General features: G+C 50.1%; 2 protein-coding genes across 2 annotated transcripts in view; one reads left to right on the top strand and one right to left on the bottom strand.

Moving 5' to 3' along the window:
- Positions 1–7,873, bottom strand: part of Ptgs1 (prostaglandin-endoperoxide synthase 1) — a 28,062-nt gene extending 20,189 nt beyond the window's left edge. Inside the window, 5 exon segments of the mRNA XM_035446519.1 lie at positions 414–557; positions 748–888; positions 1,224–1,340; positions 7,686–7,795; positions 7,797–7,873. Coding sequence (XP_035302410.1) covers positions 414–557; positions 748–888; positions 1,224–1,340; positions 7,686–7,795; positions 7,797–7,873 — 589 coding nt within the window.
- The window catches only part of Dennd1a (DENN domain containing 1A), a 1,920,886-nt gene that overhangs the window by 1,428,203 nt on the left and 469,436 nt on the right, over positions 1–23,247 (top strand).

Raw genomic sequence — 23,247 nt, 5'->3', positions numbered from 1 at the left:
ATTGCTGAGCCTGGAGAGGATGGTTTGAGAGGAAGCAAAGGGGGATGGACTGTTGGCCTGATATAACTATTTCCTGGTGACCTTTTCTGACCTCAGTTGCCCCACCAGCAAAGTAGGCATGAGAAACATACTATTCCCTCCCTTTTGCAGAAATGGAAGGCTAGAGACAGGTCATGTTTTCCTAGTATCTAGGTGCTCACAACATGAGGACTGGTTTGGGAGAACCTGCCTCTGACTTTCCTTGTCACCTTAGGCAAGAACCTCAGCTGCCTCTTCTGTCCTCTTCCGGATCCTAGACATGTCAACTGTCTTGCCTTGCTCCACCCATCTATGAAATTGGTCAGTAATATCTCTTCTGCCTGCTTTTTCCTGAAGAGGAGAGCTCAGGCCAGCTCCTTACTCCTGTCCCTTACCTTTGGTTCCCATGGGTGTGGGGCAGTCTTTGGGCACAGAGGGCAGAATTCGAGTATAGTAGCTCACATTGGAGAAGGACTCCCAACTGATGTAGTCATGTGCTAAGTTGTAGGTTGGAGGGCTGGGGATAAGGTTGGACCGCACTGTAGAGCAAAAATAATGATGACAAGGCTGTTCCCATCCCACTCCACCTCCCTGCCTCCTCCTGTGCTGGGCCTTGTTTTATCTGGCATCAGAGAATTTCTCTACCCACTTTTTATTCAGATGCCAAGAACCTAAGAACTGGGGTGATTCCTTGTTCCTCAGGTTAGAGGAGCCCAGCCCCACACTTACCTGTGAGTATTAGGCGCATGAGTGTTTCCCTGATGAAGGAGGAATTTACAAACTCCCAGAACCAGCGCCCATGTGTCAGCAGGAAATGGGTGAATGAGGGGCTGGGCCGTAGGAAATTCCGAAGCCAGGTCCAGAGCTCAGCTGCAGGGACAATAGGAGCCTCTGAGTCCATCCCTTCTGACAAGACCAGAGTTACCCAGGCTAAGAAGATAGGGACCAAACAGGAAGCTATAGGCAGCACCCTTAGGAGTGATGATACATGAAAGAGTCAGGAACCAAAATGAGGTCAGGGGGCAGGGAACATGGAAAAAAACTACCTCAGAATGGACTGGACCAAGAAAAGAGCTCACATGGAAGCCATGTTTAAGTAGGGTCAAAGCCAAACAAGGAGGCAAAAGAAGCAATGGCCAGAGAGGAAGGGAGGTGTCAAGGTACAGAGAGAGCAGGAGAAATAGGGGGCCTGAGGCCTAGCTCACGGATGGTGCAGTTGGGGCCCGAATAGCCCGTGCGAGTACAGTCACAGTGGTAGTGGTCGAGGCCGAAGCGGACACAGACACCCTGGTTCTGACATGGATAGTAACAACAGGGATTAACTGTGAACAAGAAACAAGTATTAGGAACACCCTCAAGTAGCCTCCTGACCCCACCCAGCCCCCAAGTGTGAAGAAAGGGCCCAGAGGCAGCTCTCTCCCAAATGACCTCTGGACTCCTCTCTGGCCAACCCTACCCCATGCCCTGGACCTCCAGCCTAGCCCACATTCGGGGCCCAGGAGAAAGTCCCCCTCCCTCCCTGCTGCCACCAAGGGGGTCAGGGGAAGCATCTAGACCCAAGCTGTTGATAGCAAGGCTGGGAAGCAGCTGATAAGACTGTGTGATGGGTTTCTGAGGGCTCACTTCCTGCCTCAGCAGAGCCAAGTGACAAGGGTTTTGTGGGGGCGTCAGAAAGGAGATCAGGTTGTGGAAGGGTTTCTCCCACATGAGCCTGCTCCTCATGTTGTGAGCACCTAGATACTAGGAAAACATGACCTGTCTCCAGCCTTCCATTTCTGCAAAAGGGAGGGAATAGTATGTTTCTCATGCCCACTTTGCTGGTGGGGCAACTGAGGCCAGAAAAGGTCACCAGGAAATAGTCATATCAAGCTAACAGTACCTCCCTTCACTTCCTCTCAACCCATCCTCCCCAGGCTCAGCAATCAACTCCAGGAAAGAGGTTTTTTGGAACCAAGGATAAAGTACAAGTGTCAGGGGGGAGACCCCAAGATCTGAGCTGTCCTGAAAAGCTCAGACTTGACCTAAGAGAAGGTGGAGTCTATATTCTAAGACCTTGAGGAAGTCAAGTGCAGGCACAAGAAGCCTGGCTGGAAAGCAATCTCCTGAGATGGTGTGTGAGCTCTGCATCCACCCTCCTTCTTCCCTACTCCACCTCATGAGCCCCCAACAATGAAGTCCCTCCCTGTGTCCAGCCCCCATCCTTCTGACTGCCACCCCTTGCTATATCTCTGTGGTCTCAGCAATGCTTCAGCAGTCAAGTTAGACAGCCACACAATTCATCCATGTCCATCTCCTCCTTCACACACTGTTCAGCCAGGGATACTGAGGCTCAGGGAGCGCTACTTGGCCAAAAACAGAGCAAAGCCAGGCAGACCCAGGACCCCTAGCTCCTGGCAGGAGGTACCTCCCTTTGGGTTTCATAGAAATGCCAAGATCCATTCTGCAAAGGCTTCTCTTTCTGGGCACAGAGCCAACAGCATGAGGAACTTTGATACTGTGTGTAACTGATGATTAGGAGTCCAGAGCATGGCAAAAAGTCAGAGCAGCCTGGCATGAACTGGCCAGTCATCAAAGAGAACAGCATCAGAAGGCCTGACCTGGAGCAGGACCTAGCCCTCAGGCTGTGGTCTCACCTCACAAATGCAGTACCCTCCTGCCTCCAGGGGCCTCCAGATACCCCCAGAACCACCATCACCACACACATAGCATCAAAAATAATACAGGCCATGGAAATAGTTTTGCTTAAACCCTGGAGACTTTAAACAACCCCACAATGACATTTTTGTGATCTCTGGCAGGGGTTTGGAAGAGAGAGGCCAAAGGGAAGAAGGCTAGACAAAAAGCCCTTATCAAGCTGCCACAGGCAGACCTGGCAAGCAAGACCCAGGAACAAGAGACCTGACAGGGCCCCAGACCTCCACATCCCCCATGGTTCTCCAGCTAGTCACAGCCCCAGAAAGACCAAGTGGCCTGGATCCACTTCCAGCCTGCTAGGGCTGGGGCTTTTCTGTTCATCAGTTGCTCAAGAGCAACTCACCTGCCATGAGCCTAACCTGACTCTGGCCTAGGGCTCAGCCATACCCAGGATACAATGTTACCACCCAGAAGGAACAGGGGAAGAGTCCAAGCTTCCTCTGGACTCCAGTTTCCTACTTCTACCTCAGCAGGAGTCTCAGAAGGTCCTGAAGCTCAAATGGATGGTGGCAACCCTCCCTCACGCCCCAAAGACCTACCCCCAAACTTACCTAGGCTATGCTTTTCCTTCACACATCTCCCAGCCCTCCCCAAGGAATCTTGCTCTGCCCCCTGCCCAAGGCTCACCAAGTCCCCACTCTTAAGTCCTCCTCTCCTTCCTGCTGTCTCTTCCCCTCTCTGAGGGAGGGCGACACCTTCCCAGGCATCCACCTCCCCACTAGGCTGGGGTCACAACCTGGGCTTGGCCTTCGTGACCAGAGCTTAACAAATGTGTGTGGAACTAATAAAATGGCATGATGAGACTAGCCGTTCCCTGCTGGACAGAGAGATGCTTCATCCTCCCACAGCTCCCTGAGGCTAGCTTCAAGGCCTCCTAATATTGCCAGGGTTCCTGTTCCAGCTAAGCAAAGATTCCTGCAGCACCATGTCCTGCTGCAGCCAAAAGAGGGCCCTCCCTACCAACTAGACTGTGGCCAGCTTTCCCTCACTCCTCCCCACTCCCTTTCCACAAACACCAGCTGCCCCAAGACAGGAAAAGTCCTCTTGGGCAGGGACAACAGCCACAGGAACTCTGGTATATAAAAGTGAGCGGAGAAGAGACTGGGTGCTACTTAGCCATGCCAACTATGGCAGCCATGCTAGGGAAAACTGGGACTGTCACTGACCAAGTCCATGACCTCACACCCCCAGGGTTTATTTGTCTTCCAGCACCCAGGGGGAAGATGGGCGAGCCTCCTATTTCACAATAAGGAACTCCAGGCTCAGAGAAGGCAAGAGGCTTATACTAAAGCTCCACAGCCTCCAGACAAAAGAACCAAAATGTGAACCCCCTTTCCTTTCCCTGCCTGACTCCTACAGGGGTGTCTAGGACTTGACTTAGAGGAGAGACACAGCAGAGTCACACTGATCCAAGGCCATGGATGTTACTGTTTCTTCATGGTGAACTTTCCAAGTCCCCAGTGAACATGGAAGCCTGGGGCCACTGCCTCCTGCTGTAAGCAGACCTCCAGTTATTCAACACCTGCAGGATTCCATGCCAGCCCAGCCCTCTGTCTAGCAAAGGGGACCACTCTACTGAGACCACCCATCATTCTTCAGGAGCCATCGGGGGAGAGAACTGGGAGGTACAAGCACACCGTCTAATTGACTTCAGTGACCCAAGCACAAGTCGATCACAAAGGAAGAATGCAGGAAAGACAGACTCATAAGTGGTGCTGTCCCTGGCTGTATCCATGAATAATTCACTCCCTTCCACACTTAAGGCTTGTTTGTCTGTCTGTCCCATAAGCAGGCAGAGCAGGTATCTCAGAGGATGCCTCCCTCTGACTTCCTGCCCCAGTCTGTATTCTAGAGGAAGTCAAGATGCCCCTCTAGGTTATTCCCATCATTCTCTTGCCCTCAGCACAGAATCTGCAACTGTTCTCACTAAGTGACTGACATCAGTAAAGCAGGACAATAGACAGCCACTGTGCCTGCAAGACACAGAGACCTTGAAGCCCAATCAGCCAACCCATGTTCCCACAGATAACCACGAGTAGTATCTCTCAGCTCTAAAACCCATCCACAGATTTGAGTAAGACATCCTCCAGACCAAAAGCTGGGGATCTAGATTCAAAGGCAAGCAGGGCAAGGGACAGATACGGCTGGGGAACACCAAGTCCTCCCGGATGTGGAGGCGGCATCAGGCAGAAGAGAAGAGACTGAGCCCAAATTCCCTAAGAATAATATTTACAGAAGCTCCTGGCAGTCAAGAGGAAAGCAAGCCTGAGTATCCAGGCCTGCAGGCAGATCCAGGCCCAATGCCTCCATGCCAGGCCCAAGCAGCAGCCTGCATCAACAAAGGAACCCCCCTCCAGTCCACAGACCTAGCTGATGCTGGAGACAGGAGCAGTCAAGGAAGACAGAGGGAGGCTTTGTTGTGTACTTAAGTCTCACCTACATGAAGGAGTTAGCAACCTCAGGCTCCTCAGCCTGGCACACAGCTCCACTTGCCAGGTCGTGCATTCTCCTTCCTAGGCATGGGGCCCTAAGTGGTCCAGGTATGATGGCACATGCCTTTAATCCCAGTACTCAGGAGGCAGAGGCAGGTGGGTCTCTGTGAGTTCGAGGCCAGCCGGGGCTATATAGAGAGACCTTGTACACACACACACACACACACACACACACACACACACACACACACACACTCTTGTGTGCACAGGCACAGGTTTACACACTTATGTGCACACTTGTGTGCACATGCACATGCTCTGGACAGGAAGCATTTGAACATCATGGGTTCCCAGAACAGACTTGAACTCTAAACAGGGCACTGTCTCTTCTCCCATCAGGCAGCAAAGGCCTCCTTCCCTCAAAGCAGTCTGCAGCTTTGGGCTCCAGGGAGGTGCCCAAGCAGTTTGGGCCTCCATTTACTGAAGACTTGGGAGCAGGCAGGCACTCACCTGTCCTGTCCTTAACCCTTTCAGGGGTCTGTGATGGGCTCCTCAGCCTCCATGCTCACCCCCAAATCATCTACCCCATTCTCATGTTCCCATGGACCCTGTATTCACAAACCCTGCTGTTCAACACCTGTCTTGCACCACTCCCAGCTGCTTCCTGCAAGAAAGACCCTCATAAAACTCCAACAGAAAGCCAGTCTCCCCCTCCCACCACCTCCTTTCCTTCAAGGTCTAGTTGAAGTAAATACCACCTCCTTCAAGAAGCCTCCCTGATTCCTCGCACGGGGGCATCTATTTCCTCCTTGAAGCCCTTTGCTTCTCTCACCCTTAACCATTGCCCTTACTTCCGTATATGACAATCCATTGGCATCTGTCTCCACCATCATACTGTGAGCTCCAGTGTCACCTTGGACACCTACATCACTCCACATTAGACTGCAAGCTCCACTGGGCTCTGTGTCACCAGGCCCCAGCCAAAGGCTGGCACAGAAGAAGCCCTTGGAATGCAAAACAGAAAAATTCCACTCCATCACATGCTCTAAACATACAGAGAAGGGATGCTTGGCTCGGATCGTGGCTTGGTGCTCTGTGTAGCTTGGGGCACCAGCAGTCATGCCTGCTCCCTGACTAAAGAGAGCCAAATCCAAGGCCTGGATGTGGAACACTGTGGATTTCCCAGCAGAGTCTTGCCCTTCAAGCTAAACTCTACCCCTCTTCCCCAGGAGTCACAAGCAAGGAAGAGAGGTGAGTCAACACCAGGTACTTGGGGGCCCAGAGGGGGTCAAATGGGACCAAATGAGAGTTGGACTCATCTTGAAACTGACTGCGCATTCCCATGGCTAGCAGGGCCAGCCTTGGCTCCACCACCAGATCACTGTGAGGTCTCCGACAAATAACCTCACTTCCTCTGTGTCTCGGAGTTCTGTTCTGTGAAATGGGTCTAACATATCTGCCCCACAAGGCTGCTGCGAGCACCGAAGAAAAATCCACCCAGAGCTGAGTTTAGTAAGCTGCAGTGAGGGTCAAAAATGTTCCCTTCCCAAGATCCACGCTTGGGGGGCAGGGAGGGGTTATCTCCATTCTTGCACAGGTTCTCCAATTTTTCTCTCACAAACCCTCTCCTCCAAGAAGCCTGCTCTGATTCCCAGTCCCCCTCTGATACTGCCCTTCCCTCCTCTGAGCACCAAGTCCCAGCAGCACCCAACAGAAAGCCAGGACTCCCACGGCCTCCTTTCCCAGGGGCCAGCCTCTCTTGGCCCTATTTTACAGACGTGCATCCAAACTAGACAGAGAGGAAGAAAGGTGGGGGTGGGGAAGAGGTGCTGCGGCAGAAGAATGAGTTCTTTTTCTTTCCTGTAACCTGGCACTGGCCTGAAGGGGGTTCAAGGACAGGACTGCAGGGGCCCTGACTATCCAGCCCCATTCATGATGATGAAACCAGAAGGGTACTGGGAAGTTCTGGATTAGGCTAGTCCTGACTTCAAATCCTGAGCCCACCATGCACTATGTAACTTGGGGGTGTTATCACACCTACTGAGCCTCAGTTTCATCGGAGTGCGTTCACCTCCCTATTCCCAGGATCGCTGGTGCCCCACCTCACTCCCCTGTCTCTACTGATCAGGGGCGGATTAGTCAGGATTAGTCCTACAAAAGTTAGAGGCTAAAGAATGGGAACTCGCTGTCCAGCCTGCCTTCCCCTTAGCGCCTGCCGCTTCCTCCCCCAAAAAGTACCCACAGGAAACCACCAGCTTCTGGGGGAGTATGGAGCCCAGAACAGGTGACGTTAAAGAACTGTCCTGGCTCCCCCTGCCGGTTCCCGATCTCAGTTGGCTGTGTGCCAGAGAGACTCTAGGTAGGCCCTAGCCATAACCACACCGCTGGAGTTCTCCAGGAGGGCCCATTTCACAAACGCAACACCCGACTCGCAGGCACCGCGAGCAGAAAAGGGAAGTGGGGCCCTCTGGAAGGGAGAAAAGGGAGATGAACCAAGTCAGTGGTGCAGGACTCGGGATACCATGGGGTGGGGTCACCTACCCGGTGAGAGCACCTCGGGATCTGCAAGCAGGACCGGTGGCGGCAGCAGCAGGAGCAGTAACAGAGGAAACTGGAGCGAGAGACTCCTTCCTGCAGAGGAGAGACAAGTTGAGCCTGGCATTCAAGGCTCCGCCTGCAAGCCACGGATTCCCGGGCGTGGGGACACCGGGGTCGGACTCACGGTTCATGGCTCTGGGAGTTGATGGATGTGAAAACCAACGGCTGTCTCCTCGGGTACAACTCCAGCACCGCCCTGAGCACTGGCGGATCCCCTCCCACCCATCCCACGGCTCCACCCCCACTCCTCCCTCCAGTTGTCACCTCAACACTGCCGGGCCCCGCTGACTTCCTCTGCTCCGGCCTTGGCCAAAACGTTGTATTAATTACTGCATAGTGGCCGTTAAGACTGCCACTCAAGACCCTTGAGGTCCACAACCTTTTTAAAGTGTCAGAAATTCATCCATTGGTTTATAGGAAACTGGGGCTCACTGGGGATAGACCTTAGGAACAGAACAAATTCAGAAAGAGGTCAGTTTGATCCAGCTTGGAGATGATGAGAAAGGTAAGAAGCCCAGCACTCCAGCCCTGCCTATACATGAGGTCCTGTATGGAAAATACCACCGCTTAGGCGCTTCCGTGCTGGCCTAGACTCTGCCTGCCAGAGTTGGAGAGCTGTAGTTTAGATTCTGATTACACAGCTTGCAGGCTGGGTCACCTTAGATGAGGTACATTGCATCCTTGCTGGTCCTGGCTGTACATCTGTATAGTGTATACATAAAGCCACCCTAGGCAATACACAGATCTCATGCAGTGGTTGTCCTGTGGTCAGACAATGTTGTTTTCAAAGTTGTTCTAACTCAGATTCCAGAGCTGGTCGAGTGTCATAGCTGGATGACCATCAGCCAGCCCTATATGATCTCAGCATTTGGTTCTTTTCACAGCTGGGGAAACTGAGCCTAGAAGAAGGAGAGAATAAGAACAAAGTCACAGCATCTCCTGGTCCTCTCACTTGCAAGTTCCCTCCCTCCATTTTCTCAGCACACCTAGGTATCCTCTGCCCACACCCAGTGGGAAGGCTGGTAGAAAAGGAACCATGCCAGGTGGGAGAGGTGAGACCTGCCAGGATGCCCCTCCTGTTTCCAAGCCAGAGCTGTTCCCATGCTCTACTGGGACAAAAGCCAACAACTGCTCTAGGGAGACTGAGCAAGCCAGGGCAGACCAGGGGAGGGACTGGAGCCCCGGGACACTGAGACCAGCTTCAGCTTTCCCTGCATCCCAGAGGCAGGGCCCCCTGGTAACCACACAGCCTCAAGGAGCCTGTGAGTCAAGCAATTGTCAGCAAAAACAATAAGGTCTGGGAGGGAAGTTGAGGTTCCGTTGTCCAGAGGAAGGGGAGTTTCTAGTGAACAAGAAATGAAAAAAGAGTTGTTATGAGCCTCTGTCCTCTATTCCCAGGCCCACCCTCCCCCTGGGCCTGGACCCAGGGAGTTCTCATACCTGTAGCTCACTCCCAGACCTCCATCTTTTGTAGTGAAAACAACAAACACTAACTAGCTCAACCTTGGCATCAGAGAGAGGAGACTTAGCCTGAGAACCAAGAAATTAAGTCTCCCTTCTTTGCTATGACCATAGACAAGTCTCTAGGGCCTGCTTCCCATTTGAACACCAGGGTAATCAGATCAGGAGGTTAGTGAGGACAGGTCCCTCACCAGGGAAGAGCAAACGAGCCCTTGCTGTAATGATGCTCTACCACCAGTCGTGCAATGAAGATGGAGCTGAAGGAGTGACACAGTGGGAGTGAGGAGCTGACGAAGGCTGGATGCAGAGGAGAAGCCAGAGACCAAGGAACCCGCTGGGGCCTCCAGGGAACAAGCCTAGCAAAGAGGACTGAGACAAGAGAAATGGTGGCTGAGTGCCAGCTCTTACCAGCTGACACTGGAGTGTGGGGTAGAAAGGTGTGGAGACCATTTAGATTCTGCCAGGGATAACCCTCAGGGATGGGCTGTCAGCTGGAACCAGTAGAGTCTGGATTTGGTCCACTTCAAAGGAATATACAGATGAATACCCAGGTTTGGGGGACATCCAGGCTAGCCCTCATCACCTTTCCTCGCCCTCTGCTCCATAGCCAATGTCCTGAATGTGGACTATGTAGAGGATGGCTGATCTTCTGCACTGGGTCATGTGACATGCCACCTTCCATTCTTTCCTGCAGGAAGTTCTTCCCTGCTTACAGTGGATCCAGATGGAAGTTGCCCCTCTCTCTCTCCCTTGAGTTGTCACTGTCTTGGTCACCCTGGCCTCCCTAGACCCAAGCACGGCACCAGAGGATGGGTGCTTGGATTAGGGAAGGAATGAGTACCGGCGTGAATAATCCAGAGAAGGGGCTGCAGAGATGGCTCTTGCATAAGACCTGGGCTCCATTCCCAGCACCCATGTGGTGGCTCACAACCATCCGTAACTCCAGTCCCAAGGGAATTGACACGTTCTTCTGTCCTCTGTAGACACCAGTCACACCTGTGGGGTGTGTGTGTGTGTGTGTGTGTGTGTGTGTGTGTGTGTGTAACAATTATACAACATAAAATAAATAATCTAAAATTTAAAAATTTAGATAATAACTATACAGAAAAACTTCATGTGCCTGAGGGGACCAGAGCCATGTTCACCAAGTGCCTGCCCACCCATCTGCTGGGGCAACCCCAAAAGGGTCGTTGCCTGTGTCAGTTTCCCACTGAGCCCCTTGGTCAACACTCCTGACAGTCCCAAAGGTTCAGCTCCACCACAGAGCCTAAACTCTTCCAAGGCAACAAGAACCTGCTTCCCTACTCAGTGACAAGGTTTTGTCTGAGCGTCCCACCTCCGGCCCCATACCAGTCACAGGCCCTCCTGCCTACCTAGGGCCCACATCTGAATGTTACAAGGGAGGTCTCACCTAGCTGGGCCCCACCCAGCATTTGGAAATCCCAAGCTGACTTTCACCTGAATCATTCATGAGCCTAGCCCCACCCCACCCCACCTCGCAGGCAGGTTCGCAGAAGAGAAAGTTCTTCAGTCAGCCCCAGATCTCTTCAAACCTCAGTCCCAAGCCCCAGTCTCCACTTTCACCACCTTAAGCTTTCAAATACCTTTTGCAGGCCTCAGTTTCCCGAAAAAAAAAAATGGTTTTACTGATTCCATTTCTGCAACAGCTACTCTGGGGACAAGAAAAGCCTGTCCATGTGGGAATGCAGCCTTCACCAGGAACTCAGCATTGGTTCTCCTCTGCCCTTCTTTTCCTTCCCTACCTAAGCAGGGTTGACTGCATGGAAAGTTATCTTCCCCCCTCCCCTGTACCTGATTGGTGCCAGGTTTCCATTAAGTATTGGAGATAATGAAAATAACAATAATATTTTTATGTATATACTATGTATATATAATTTTTATGTATATACTATGTATACCCAGTAGCCCTGTGATGCCAATATTGTCATCATCTCTATTTACAGAGAAAGAAAGTTGAGGCCCAGGACTATTAGTGGTTTGCTCAAGGTTGCACTAAGGAAACAGAAACCCTTTGAGACAGTGAGTAGCTAGGCTCCAGTTAAGTTACACCACCCAGTCCACCTGAGAAGTCAAGAACTGAAAACCACGAAATCCGCTTGTTTGTCCTTCTTGCTTAAATCTTCAAAACAGCCCTAAGAGAAAGGAGATGATGCAGAAGGAGAAGCAGAGGCCCAAGGATTCTAGTCTTGTGTGAGGTGAGGAGGGAGAGGGGGAATAACTGCCCTTGCCAGAGCACTCTGTAAGCTGCAGGCAGGACGTTGGGGGCTTATCAATTACAACAGCCCCATGAGGGGGCTTTTCTTCTTCTTCCTAGTTGATAAACAGGAAAATGAGCTGACCTGCTCTAGGTGATGGGGCTGAGATTGGAGCCTGGGCTGTTTGACTTCAACTTATAGGTTTAACACCTACCACATTCTATCGGCTTCTCCTGAACTCCAACTCTGAGTCTTTAAACACCCAAATCCCACCAAGGATGGGCCCAGAAGATAAGTGGGCAGGCAGCTGGTGAGTGGGTCCCCTGTACATTTGGGGAGTTTCCATTGCAGGGTCCCCTCTCACCACCAGATTAGCACAGGATGGCTGGCCCACCACTCCTTCTACCAGAGTCCTCCCCTACCCTCTGAGTAATCTAAAGACATCAGCTCCTGGGATCATGGAGGGAGGTTCAGTAGCCTGTAACAGAGAAGATACATACACACACACACACACACACACACACACACACACACACACACACACATTACTGTGAACCACCTAGGTTCAGAGCCCAGCTTCCACAGTCTAGCTGTGTGACTCTGGTGACTCTGAGTAGCTCATGTGACATTTCTGAGCCTAGTTTTCTCATCGGGCAATGAAAACAATAATAACCATTGTGAGGGGTCCAGGATCACTTAGCCCAATTCATAGCCCCCAGGAGGCATCTGAAAAATGACCAATACTGCTGTCATAATTATAATTAATATTAGACAATGAATTGAAATCTGTCACTGTGGTCCTAGATTATGGAATATCTACTGTAGAGAGAATGATGGCAGGTGTGTGCTAGCTTCCTGTGTCAGGATTACATTTAGTTACATATGACAAGAAGCACCACACATGAGAGATCTCATCAAAGGAGAGAATGGGAGATGCTTCTTCCTCAATGGCAGGAAGTACTGAGGTGGAGATTCCAGTCATGTCATGAGGAATGGGCTTCAGTCAGTCCTGCTGCTGGCTATATCTGTGTGTCATTCCCCAGGCCCCTTTTTCAAGTGTGGGAAGTCTGAGAAGAGAACAGACATTCCCCACAAGCCCACAGGTACTTCTCTTCTGCCAGACTATGTACATGGCCTCCCTTGATTGCAAAGGAGCTTGGGAAATGAAGTTTTATAATAGGCAAGAGAGGGGCAAGAAGTGTAGAATGGAATGGCCAGGTTTAGTGTCTGCCAAGAGAGAGCCAAGAGTGTTTCCGGTGTGGGCTGGAGAGTGCAGTTACAATTAGATGCTGTAGTTCTGAGGTGAGTGACTTCTTCCAGCCAAGAGAAGAGGTCCAAAAATAGCAAGAGCAACAGAGAGGCACAGCCAGGGGCTCCCAGAGAGCTCCCAATAGAGCTGCCTACAGGTAGCCGAATTTGATCTCTCCTCTGTGGCCTCTTCTAAAATGGACACATCATGTAAGAAACAGCCATGCACCAATTCAAGGGTTCCTCATCCTTGGCAAACTTGAACAGCATGGCTTAAAGACTTAGAGGGCAGGAATTCGTACTTCAAACAACTGTTCCATTGGTTCTCAGTCCAGAACATACAAGTCCACTGTCTGGAGCCTTTTGGATAGAAGAGGACTGACTCACCCCATGCAGAAAATGTGTCCCTGCTTTAGTGCTTTGTTAATCTCTTAGCGCCTCTTCGCCATATACAGCCTGGAAATATTCTCGCTTATGTCAGCTTCTTATTGGATTTCAGCAGCAACCTTTTGACATAGGGTCTTCACCTATGAATAGGGAGCCCCCTGAAGAAACCGGGATTGTTTCCAGTGTAAGAGATAGACCCGAGGTCACTTTGGCAAAGAAGCCGAAAATCACAGGACAGATATGGATACATCCAGAATCATATTCATGTCCTCTCTTTCCCAGGACTTGAATACTGTCCACATGCCCGAGTCCTATGTGATAGGATAGCATCTTTCTCCTAACAGCCCCAAGAGAGGGTCCTGAGACTCTTGATTGCTCTGCCTTAGCTCCTGTAGCTACTTTTGAACCAATTGCTATCACCAGGAAGATGGAATGTCCTGATAATTCTCGATGACCGATCTTAGACTGCACCCACATGACAGAATGGGAGCAGAGTGCTTCCACAAGAAACCTGGGTGCAGCTATCAAGAGTAAGAGCAGATCTGCTGGGGCATCAACTGGAACAGTAAAGATTTGGGTTTGCTACATGAAGTACTGTGTTCCGATTGCCCAGGACCTACATAAAGAGCCTAGTGCCGCAGTGCATGCCTGTCATTCCAGCACATGCAGACAGGAGGGGCCCTGGTGCTTGGGGCCAGCCAGACTAACCTGATCTGAGAGCTCCAGATTCAGTGACAGACCTATCTCAAAAATTAAGGTAGAGTGAACACCTTTAATCCCAACACTAGGAAGGCAGGGGCAGGAGGATCTCTGTGAGCTCAAGGCCAACCTGGTCTATAAAGCTAGTTCCAGGACAGCCAGGGGTACACAGAGAAACCCTGTCTCAAAAAAAAAAGTTGAGGATGATACCCAGTGTCAAACTCAGGCTTCTCATATATATGTACACATGTACACACACAAACATGTACACACACAATTTTGTAATTAAGTTAAATTAAAAGAGGAAGGAAAGAGGTACAGCTGAGGTCCCTCTGTTCCTCTAGGTAACAAGGAAGGAGTGCACTGAGAGGCAAGGTGGCTTTGCCTACAACTGGAGAGCTGGAGGTGAAAGAAGGTGAACAGCCTTTGTTTGGCCTTGGGCCTGGCTAGAGAGACAGACCACGTAGAGAGGGAGTCAACTGCTGCAGCATCCAGGGCCTTTTTTCTCTGCCCTCAGGAAACAGAGAAGGGTTGGTCAGGGTTGCAGGGGGCCAGGCTTTCTTCTACCTCCTGCTTTGGCTGGAACAGGAAAGGATGCTCACATCTGGAGAGTAGCCAAGGCCCACAGGGACAACCAGACACTGCCCATAAACAGTGTTACAGATTCCCTCTATCTTCTCCTTAGACTCAATAATGAAAAACGGACTCAGAAGGAGTCCTGTTAGAGTGTAAGAAAGAAAGAGCAGGGCAGGTAAGCTGCAAACCTTGGCAGCTGTCAGGAGAAGGGAGATGGAGAAGCAAGCCATGCCTTTAACAATGAATGTCAGTAAACAACCGCATGGCAAAGAGGAAGAGGAGTTTCAGAGAACCAGTGAGAAAGCCATGTCTGGAAAAGCATGCTTAGCCTTTGGCCAGTACCTAAGAAATAAGGGAAAGATACACATTGACTTAGGGTGCGGATAAATGGGCAGCTCCTGGAGACAGGAGCTGATACAGAGGCCATAGAGGGGTGCTGCTCACTGGCTTCTTCCCTATGGCTTGCTCAGCCTGCTCCACTATGGTGCCTGGTGAAAGCTCTACAAGCAGCTGCCTTGAGGGAGGTGCTTCTAGGAAGAGAAAGTATATTATCTCATTAAGATAATTAATTGTACCCTCTCCTTAGCCTGTCTCCTCCCGATGACTCAGATTTTGAGAGGTGGGACTCTTGGCCAAGTGACTGACAGGTCCAGCTGGTTAAAAGAAACAGACAATCCCATGGGGTATTTTGGGTCTCTTCCCTGGGCCAGAAGTAGAACTTAGATTCTATTCTGACCCAGAGGAAGTATGGACCTCAACAAAGCTCAGATACCTCCACTTTTTCATATGGTAATTTAAATCCAAATGGAATGATAATGCTGATATCACCAGGGAAATGGTGATGGGGTCCAAAGCTTCAATATTATAAGGTCCCTCCATCTGAAGAGGAAGCCTAAACCATTCAGGAACCAGACCAGGGAACAAAGTCCTCTATACTAATAGCATTTCTTGCCTCAAGTCAGGACAGGATCAAAGATGGTCTCTGTCCTAGTTAGGGTTATCAGCAGTGCTGTGATAAAACACCACCGCCAAAGGGAGTGAGGAGGAAAGGGTTTGGGCTTACACTTCCACATCACTGTTCATTGGGAACTCAAACAGAGCAGGATCCCAGAGACAGGAGCTGATGCAGTGGCCATGGAGGGGTGTTGCTCGCTGGCTTCTTCCCCATGGCTTGCTCAGCCTGCTTTCTTATAGCACCCAGGACCACAGACCCAGGGGTGGCTTCACCCACAGTGGGCTGGGCCCTCCCACATTAGTCACTAATTAAGAAAATGCTCCACAGGCTTACCTACAGCCCAATCTTATGAAAGCATTTTCCCAATTGAGGTTCCCTCCTCTCAGATGACTCCAGCTTGTGTCAATCATCATAAAACTAGCCAGCACAGTCTCTAAGCATGTCTTTTAGAGGTGGGAGCTGAGCCTCACAGAGACAGAGTCACTTGTGAAAGTCACACAGTCATAGAATGGCAAGCCTAGGACTCAACCTGTCTGGAATGACTCCCAGCCCTCCTGAGTAGTTTGTCCACTGGTGCTAACATTTTGTGAGGAAATGGTCTGCACAGGGCAGTAAGCTAACAGTGATCTCAGAGTGGCAACAGCCAAAACTCACACCCCTGTATCCCCAACTTCAGCCCAAACTCCCTCTCCCACCACCCTATGCAAGTCCAGCTCCTTTCCAAGGGTCCAATGTCTGCCACACAGAAAGCTCTTAGTGGGCACACATTAAATGAATGGATGAACTACTCCAGGGGAAATGTACTAAAATACAAATCCCAGCAGGACCATTCACTAGCTGGAAGTCACTGAACAAGATACTTGGCCTTTCTGGCCCTTGGTTTCCATATCTGTAAAATGGAAGCAATGCTGGTACCATCCTCATAGGGCTGTTATGATGTCTAAGTGAGTTTTCATAAAACACTCGGGATTCTGCCTGGTGCCTAATAAGTTTATTTGTTAAGTTAGTGCTATGGTGGAAGCTTCACTCCAGCCCCTGGCATCCATATACCAAAGAGTCTGGGATGTTATGGTGGAAGTTCCACCCAAGCTCCCCTCCCCCATCTCCCTGCAAACCCTGCTGCATCTCAGAAACCCTGACAAATGATGGCCCCTCTCCCAGAGATGCTCAAGACCACTCCCACAGGGTATTTAAACTGCCCCCCAGAAACAAGACCCGTGGTTTTTCTGGTCTCCCTTTCCCATCTCCTCTCTGGGGGACTGGAAGGCCATCTGGGAGTGTTGTATCCATTAAACATGGGCTTTTTCTAATTCAGTTTGATTTGGGCTGATTTGGATTGCTGCATCGGTGGAGAGGCTTATCCAGGTGAGGAAACTTTTCATACCTTTTCAGCTAGTGAATAAGTGTGTGTGTGTGTGTGTGTGTGTGTGTGTGTGTGTGTGTGTGTGTGTGTGTGGTGTCTTGCTATACACTTTATACACACCCTTGTGTTTGTGATCTTGTGGGAGCCTTTCCATGGCCCTAAAGGGGGCTCTATACACCCTGAGAAGATGAAGATCTTCTGCAGAAACAAGTGAGTTGTCCCAGCAGGGGTCTGCAGGTGACTTCACTGCAGCCCCAGAATCACCAACTTCAGCCTTCAACATTTCCCACCTCTGCAAGCAGATGGACATTCTTTAAGCTAGAAATGAACAAATGCATGAAGAAGCTGCAGGAACCCCAACGTCTCAGAGCATCCTGACCCACATCTATGAGGAGCCAGGATCCACTCCCCTCCACTCAACCCCATCTCTCTCTCTCTCCAGCTATCCAGCGTGTGGGGGGGGTGTGGGTGTGGGTGTGTGCGAGTGAGTGTGTAAGTGCATGCGTGTGTATGAGTGTGCAGGGGTGAGTCACTGAGGTACTGGAGAAGGAAGCATAGCCATCCAGCCAAGACCACAAGACCACAAGAAAGAACTAGGTGGTAAATGAACACTGAACACTGGTCAACCACATATCCACACCACTCACTTTGAAAAAGAGACAGACCAGATTTGTGAATACCTCAGGACCCCAAAACTTGGAAGCCTCCCCAAGTCACCTTCTGGATAGTACACAGAGTGACCTCACAGCTCTGCTCCATTCCACCCATCCTAGAAATACTCAGTTGGCATCCGAACCAGCTACCAAGGTCTCAAGCCTTTGAGACCAACACCAGTCCTCTTAGGATCTGGCAGACAATGAGGTGCACACCCAGAACAAAAGACAAATGGTGGGGAAGGAGCTTGCAGAGTGCCTTGCAAGAAGGGTCCAGCCTAGATCCTAGGAGGCTCCCTGTGTTGATGGTCATAAATCAGCCAGGCACCCAGACTTCCTGGTGAGGTCTCAAGACAATGGCATCTCTGGGGTGCCTACCCTTCATCCTCTCCTCTCTCTTGCTGCCCTTAAACCCGCCTGGTTTCATATCCAGTCTCCTCTCACCTGCCATCTCTATCCAAACCCACCCTTTCCCCACTGGTTCTTCACTCCCTCTCAGCTCTGCCCAGCCAAGCCTGCATCTCCTCTCTCACTCTCTTGCCATAGAAGGCCATGCTTACTGGGGCTTCTGCCACACAGTGTGGCCTTGGTATTGTTGTTTAAATTCTGTGGGCCATGGTTTCTCTAAAAGACAGTGAAAGTGTCTGGGAAGGATTTAATGTTGCAGGGATGTGACAGTTTTAAGCACACAGTAGATAGTCATTAGTACTGTGCTTCCCCAAAGGCTGAGAGGCTGAGAGGAGGTCCTGTGACCTCTGCTTTCTCCCTCCAGCCTTTAAAAAAAAAAAATCCTCCAGTCAAGCTGGCACCTGGAGCCCTAGAACTTGGCAGGCAGAGATAGGCCAGCCAGGACTATACCCTACCGAAAAAATAAATAAATACAAATGAAAAATCCTCCTTTGGTAATTCACTCAAACAGAATTCCCACAGGGGTGGAGAGTCTAGTAGAGCTTACCTATCAGATGCATTAAATCTTAGCTGAGAGGTGCTTAAGAACTACCCCTAGGGAGCCAGCGATTATTCAATGGGAGCCAGAGATTGTTCAATGGCTAGGAGCACTCCCTGTTTTTCCAAACAACTAACCCTTGGTTTTGAAACCCAGATCAGGTGGCTTACAACCACCTGTAACCCAGCTCCTGGGGATCTGATGCCCTCTTCTGGCCTCCACCAGTACCTGTAAACACACACACACACACACACACACACACACACACACACACACACAAATAAATAAACAAAATTACATCTTTTAGAAGTCACCTCTGTATGTTACATACTCACACATACAGTGCATGCATTCATTAACATGATTGCTACTCCCCACTTTCTATACTGACATGAATGACAGCTATGAGCCCCATTGCCAGTAGAAGTGTTGAGTTATTAATAAACTGGAGAAACACTGAAACAGATCACATATAATCTAGACTCACAGCTTGACTTCAGTCCCAGCTGTGGACACCCCTGCTTACCAGTGCCCTCTCTGCCTGGAAGTTCCACCTAACCCCTCCTGCCTAGCTATTGGCCATTCAGCTCTTTATTAAACCAATCAGGTGTCTTAGCGAGGCAAAGCAGTGACACATCTTTACAGAGTTTGCTCAAATATCCCACAACAAACCACCCAAACCCAAGCTCAACTAATGCAAAGTTTAACTCCATTCAACTTAAGCCAACCAAACCCAACTTAACCCATAGATTAAAGCCACAAGCTCAGTTTATCTATGCTATGCTGGATATAGAGTTGACAAAGGGTGGACTTGTAATGGCTAATCTTGATTGTGAAAGTTTGTGTGTGTATGTATTCCCACAGGTGTATACATGTATGTACATGTGTGTGCATGCATGTATACACATATCTTTGTGTGTGCACAGGTGTGCATCTGAGTGTGTGTGTGCATCTCTGATGTGCACACATGTGTATATATACAACATGTTTGTTGTATGTGTGCCTGTAAGTACACAGTATATGTATTGTACATATGTATGTGCACCTATATATGTGAGTACAGGGGTATGTAAATGTAGATATAGGTGTATGTTTGAGTCTGCTTGTTTTTTATCCACATGTAGCTGTCAGTGGGTAGATATGAAGGGATGTATGTCCATGTGTTTGCATATGTGGGTGTTTCTGTATACACATGTATATGTGAGTATGCACTTTTATGTGTATACAAGTATGTGCACTTAAGGGTACAAGTATGGATAGACAGATGCATCCATACATGAGTTTCAGCATTTTCTTATGTGTATGTGTGCAAGTATGTGGGGTTTTGTGTGGATATGTATATGTGTGATTATGTGTACATGTGTGTGTCTGTGTATTTGTGCATACATCTGCAAATGTATATGTGTATGTTTACCTGTGTGCACGTTCTCATGTGAATTTATTTGTGACATGTATCCAGATATGTGTGCATTTGTTTTGTGTTCATATGGGTGGATGAGTATGTACACATGAATATTCATATTTGTGTATGTGATCTGTGTGTGCATGTGTATGCTTGTGTCTGCACATGTACAAGGTTTGCATGTAAATTTTATGCTTGTGTGTGGATGTGCGAAAGTACATCCACACAAGTGCAGATCCATACATGTTTATGTACATATATGTTTACATGTATTCACATATGTTTGTGTGCCTCTGTGTGTATATGTGTTGGGAGAGTGTGTCTCTGAATGTGATTACACATTTACATTTAGTGTGTCCCCATGTGTCTAAGCATGTATTTGTGAGTGTATGCACATTCCTGTTTGCACACAACCACAAGTCTGTATGTACATGTGCTCATGTGTGTGAGCCTATATGTGTGTTTGTGCATTCACATACATATGCACACATGAATTTACCTATGTGCCTATGTGCTCATGTGTGTTCTATGTATTTATGTGTATATATGTGTGTCCATGTGATTTTGCCTGTGTGTGCATGTGTTATTCTGTGTGCATGTATGTGCAAACATGTGTCTACCCATGTGCACATATGCATGGGGATGTGTATACAACTGCTCATGTGTGTGTTGAGCACATGTTTATGTGTGATCTGAACAAATACTGGCAAGTGATTTCTCAGTATACTATGGCATACCCCAGCTGAGAATTCACATCTGCGGTCTTCATTTCTGCACAGAGGAGTTCTATTGGTGCAAATCACTGGCTAGGGAGAGTTGGGTTTTTTAGGAGAATAAAGGGAGAGTGATAACAAAAGTCAGAAGGAAATGGAGTGCATTCCTGCCTAAGAAGGCTTGCTGGAGAGCTGAAGGGCACAGCTCAGGCCTAGTATCTTGCAGGGCAAAGTCTGCTTCCAACTAAGGGAGTCACAGAGTCATGTGCTCTGTCCCTGCCTTGTCGGCCACTGTCCTGCCCCTCTTTTCTTGCTGTTCTGTCTCTGCTCTGGCAGGAGCTGCTTCATGTTCCACACTTCCCTGGAAGTATTCTGATCAAAGATGCCTCCTCCCTCCCACCTCCTCTGCCCCATGCCACTCCTCCCCACCTAACCCCCGTCCCCACATCCCACATCCCCTGCCAGGGAAATAGTCTGAGGAGCTCCTAGGGGCTGCTGCACTATGCCTGAAGTGTACTGAACCCTAGAGTTAAAGCTTCCCTCCTGGCCAGGTGACCAGCACATACATCCCTGAGAGAGACTAGGAAGGGCTGCCCAGTGCCATCTGGAGTCAGTGGAATGAAAAGGAAACATAGCGCTGAAGACCCCAGACTCTGGACTCAGAGGAAGGAGACTTGGGTTCAGGAAACTATGAGAAGGGGCACAGTGCCTGCTCCAAAAGCCATGGCAGAACTGACACAGACTGTGAGTCCTGCTGTGGCTTTCAGAGCAATGCCTCCCTGCTCTTTCTGGTACATTCTCTAGAGGGTGGGAGGTGAGGACAGAGAAGGAATGAAGACAGAGGAAAGCCAAGCTGAGTGCTTCCTCCCAGGCTAGGGCAGTTCACCACACTGAATTCAGAATCCAGCCGTGGTGCCCTTGGTCACAGCTCCCTGCCCAGCCAGGTACAAGGCTGTTCCAGGCAGAGCATGCCTCTGGCTGAGGACCAGGGCTGCATTCCTTCTGCCCCACCCACCACCAGCCTCCTGTGTCATCCAGGTTCCAACAAGAAGAAGGACAGGAACAGGGCCAGGGCAGAGAAAGGACCCTTTGTGCTCCCCCTCCAGAGGCATTCAAGCCTAGCCTCCCTGTGTCCCAAAACTGAGATCCCACCTCTGTCTTCCTGACTGAGCCACCCCACACACGCCACCACACCACTGCTCTGGAGACGCCTCGGCAGCTGAGTTCCTGGGTTCCGGCCGGCCAGCCAAGAGCCTTCCTCGGAACTCTAAGATATCTCAAAATAGAAAAGAAGAAGACAAAGCTGTGGTCTGTGTAGTGGGCAGAGGAGAAGCTGGGTGGGGGTAGAGAGAGCAAGGCCGAAGCCTGTGGGCAGTGGCCAGAAGGACCCGTCCAACCTGACCTCCACGCTCTCCCCACCTGTTCTACACCCTTGCATCTCTGCAGAAACAGCCTCCAGTCACCTACCTACACCTCTATTTAACAGATTAGGGGACACACACACACACACACACACACACACGCATGCACGCACGCACACACGCACGCACGCACGCACGCACGCACACACGCACACAGGCACACACACATTGCAGAGCTGAGCCCAGAGCTCCTAGCTCCCAGACCTTTCCCAGCAAGCTCTCAGAATGGAGTCTATTTGAGACCTTGACTTCTGCTGCTCCACCCGTCCCAGAGGACAAATTCAGGTGGCCCACTCTCAACCCTCAAGCCTTTACTCTCAGAGCCAGAGTTGAGCTTGTACCTGGAAATCCTGAATCCTGGCTCCTTCCCAGGGGCTCCCTCCCTCCTCCCTCTGCTCTCAGAATGACCTTTGCCCAGGGCAATCTTCCTTCCCTTTTTCCAGGCCCTCTCTCCCCACCCAAGCCTGGGTCCCAACCCCAGCCTCCCTAACTGCAATGTCTGGACCTCAAAACACCTTAGGTCACTACCCTGGGACAGATGGGTGGGGTTACCCTGTGGCTGGTTCCCCTCCCCAAGAACACAGCCTCCATGCTAGGAAGGTCCTGGGGCACATGAAACTAGAGTCTAATTTTCTAATCTCCGGAACCCACAGAACATCACTTCCTCTGCCCCACAGTCCTTTAGAGACAGGCCAGCTGCCACCAAGTTCCTTTCAAGAGGCCATGAAGTCGGGTAGGGGGTGCAGGCTTTAACCCCAGCACTCAGGAGGCAGAAGGAGCTCTTGAGCTCAAGGCCAGCCTAGTCTACAAAGCCAGTTCCAGGACAGCCAGGGCTATACAGAGAGACCCTGTCTGGAAAAAAAAAAAAAAAAAGACAAACAAAAAAGACCAGGAGGGATCAGGAACCTGCCTTGCTCTTCCTGTCCTTAGGAAAGTCACCATGTGCTTCTCTGACATGGAGGCAATTAGGCACACACGGATTTAGATGAGAACGGAGATGGCACAGGCAGCCTTTATCCTGAACCCTGCTCTCAGCTACTAGCTGAGCTCCTGTGCTTATGTAGGTAAAGGGCTCTTTACTAGACTCCTGCATTCAAATCCTTTCTCCAGCTCTAAGCTGGTTTTTAAGCATGGTAGAGAATTTAAAAATTAACTTAGTAACTGGCTGCCTAACGTGTAGTCTGTGTAGAGCACCCAGGATATGAAAGGACAGGATAAACACCCTCTTGCCCCAGGGGAGATGGGCACAGACAACTCACAAGGCCATAGTGATGGCATAAGAGGCAAAAATTTACGCCAAGGGTACCTAGCTCAACCCTAATGTTCTTTCCAGAGAGAACAGCACGTGAGAGGGCCCAGAGGCAAGAGGACCTGTGAGAAGCAGAGGATAACTGACAATGGCTAAGACTCTGAGAAAGCAGGTGCCTCTGTGTAGTTTAGGACTTGACATCACCCTGGGCTTCTG

Source organism: Cricetulus griseus, chromosome 6 (genome assembly GCF_003668045.3).
Source record: "Cricetulus griseus strain 17A/GY chromosome 6, alternate assembly CriGri-PICRH-1.0, whole genome shotgun sequence".
In the NCBI taxonomy this organism is placed as follows: domain Eukaryota; kingdom Metazoa; phylum Chordata; class Mammalia; order Rodentia; family Cricetidae; genus Cricetulus; species Cricetulus griseus.
The sequence above is the reverse complement of the archived record's forward strand: the minus strand, read 5'-3'. Positions and strand labels throughout refer to the sequence as shown.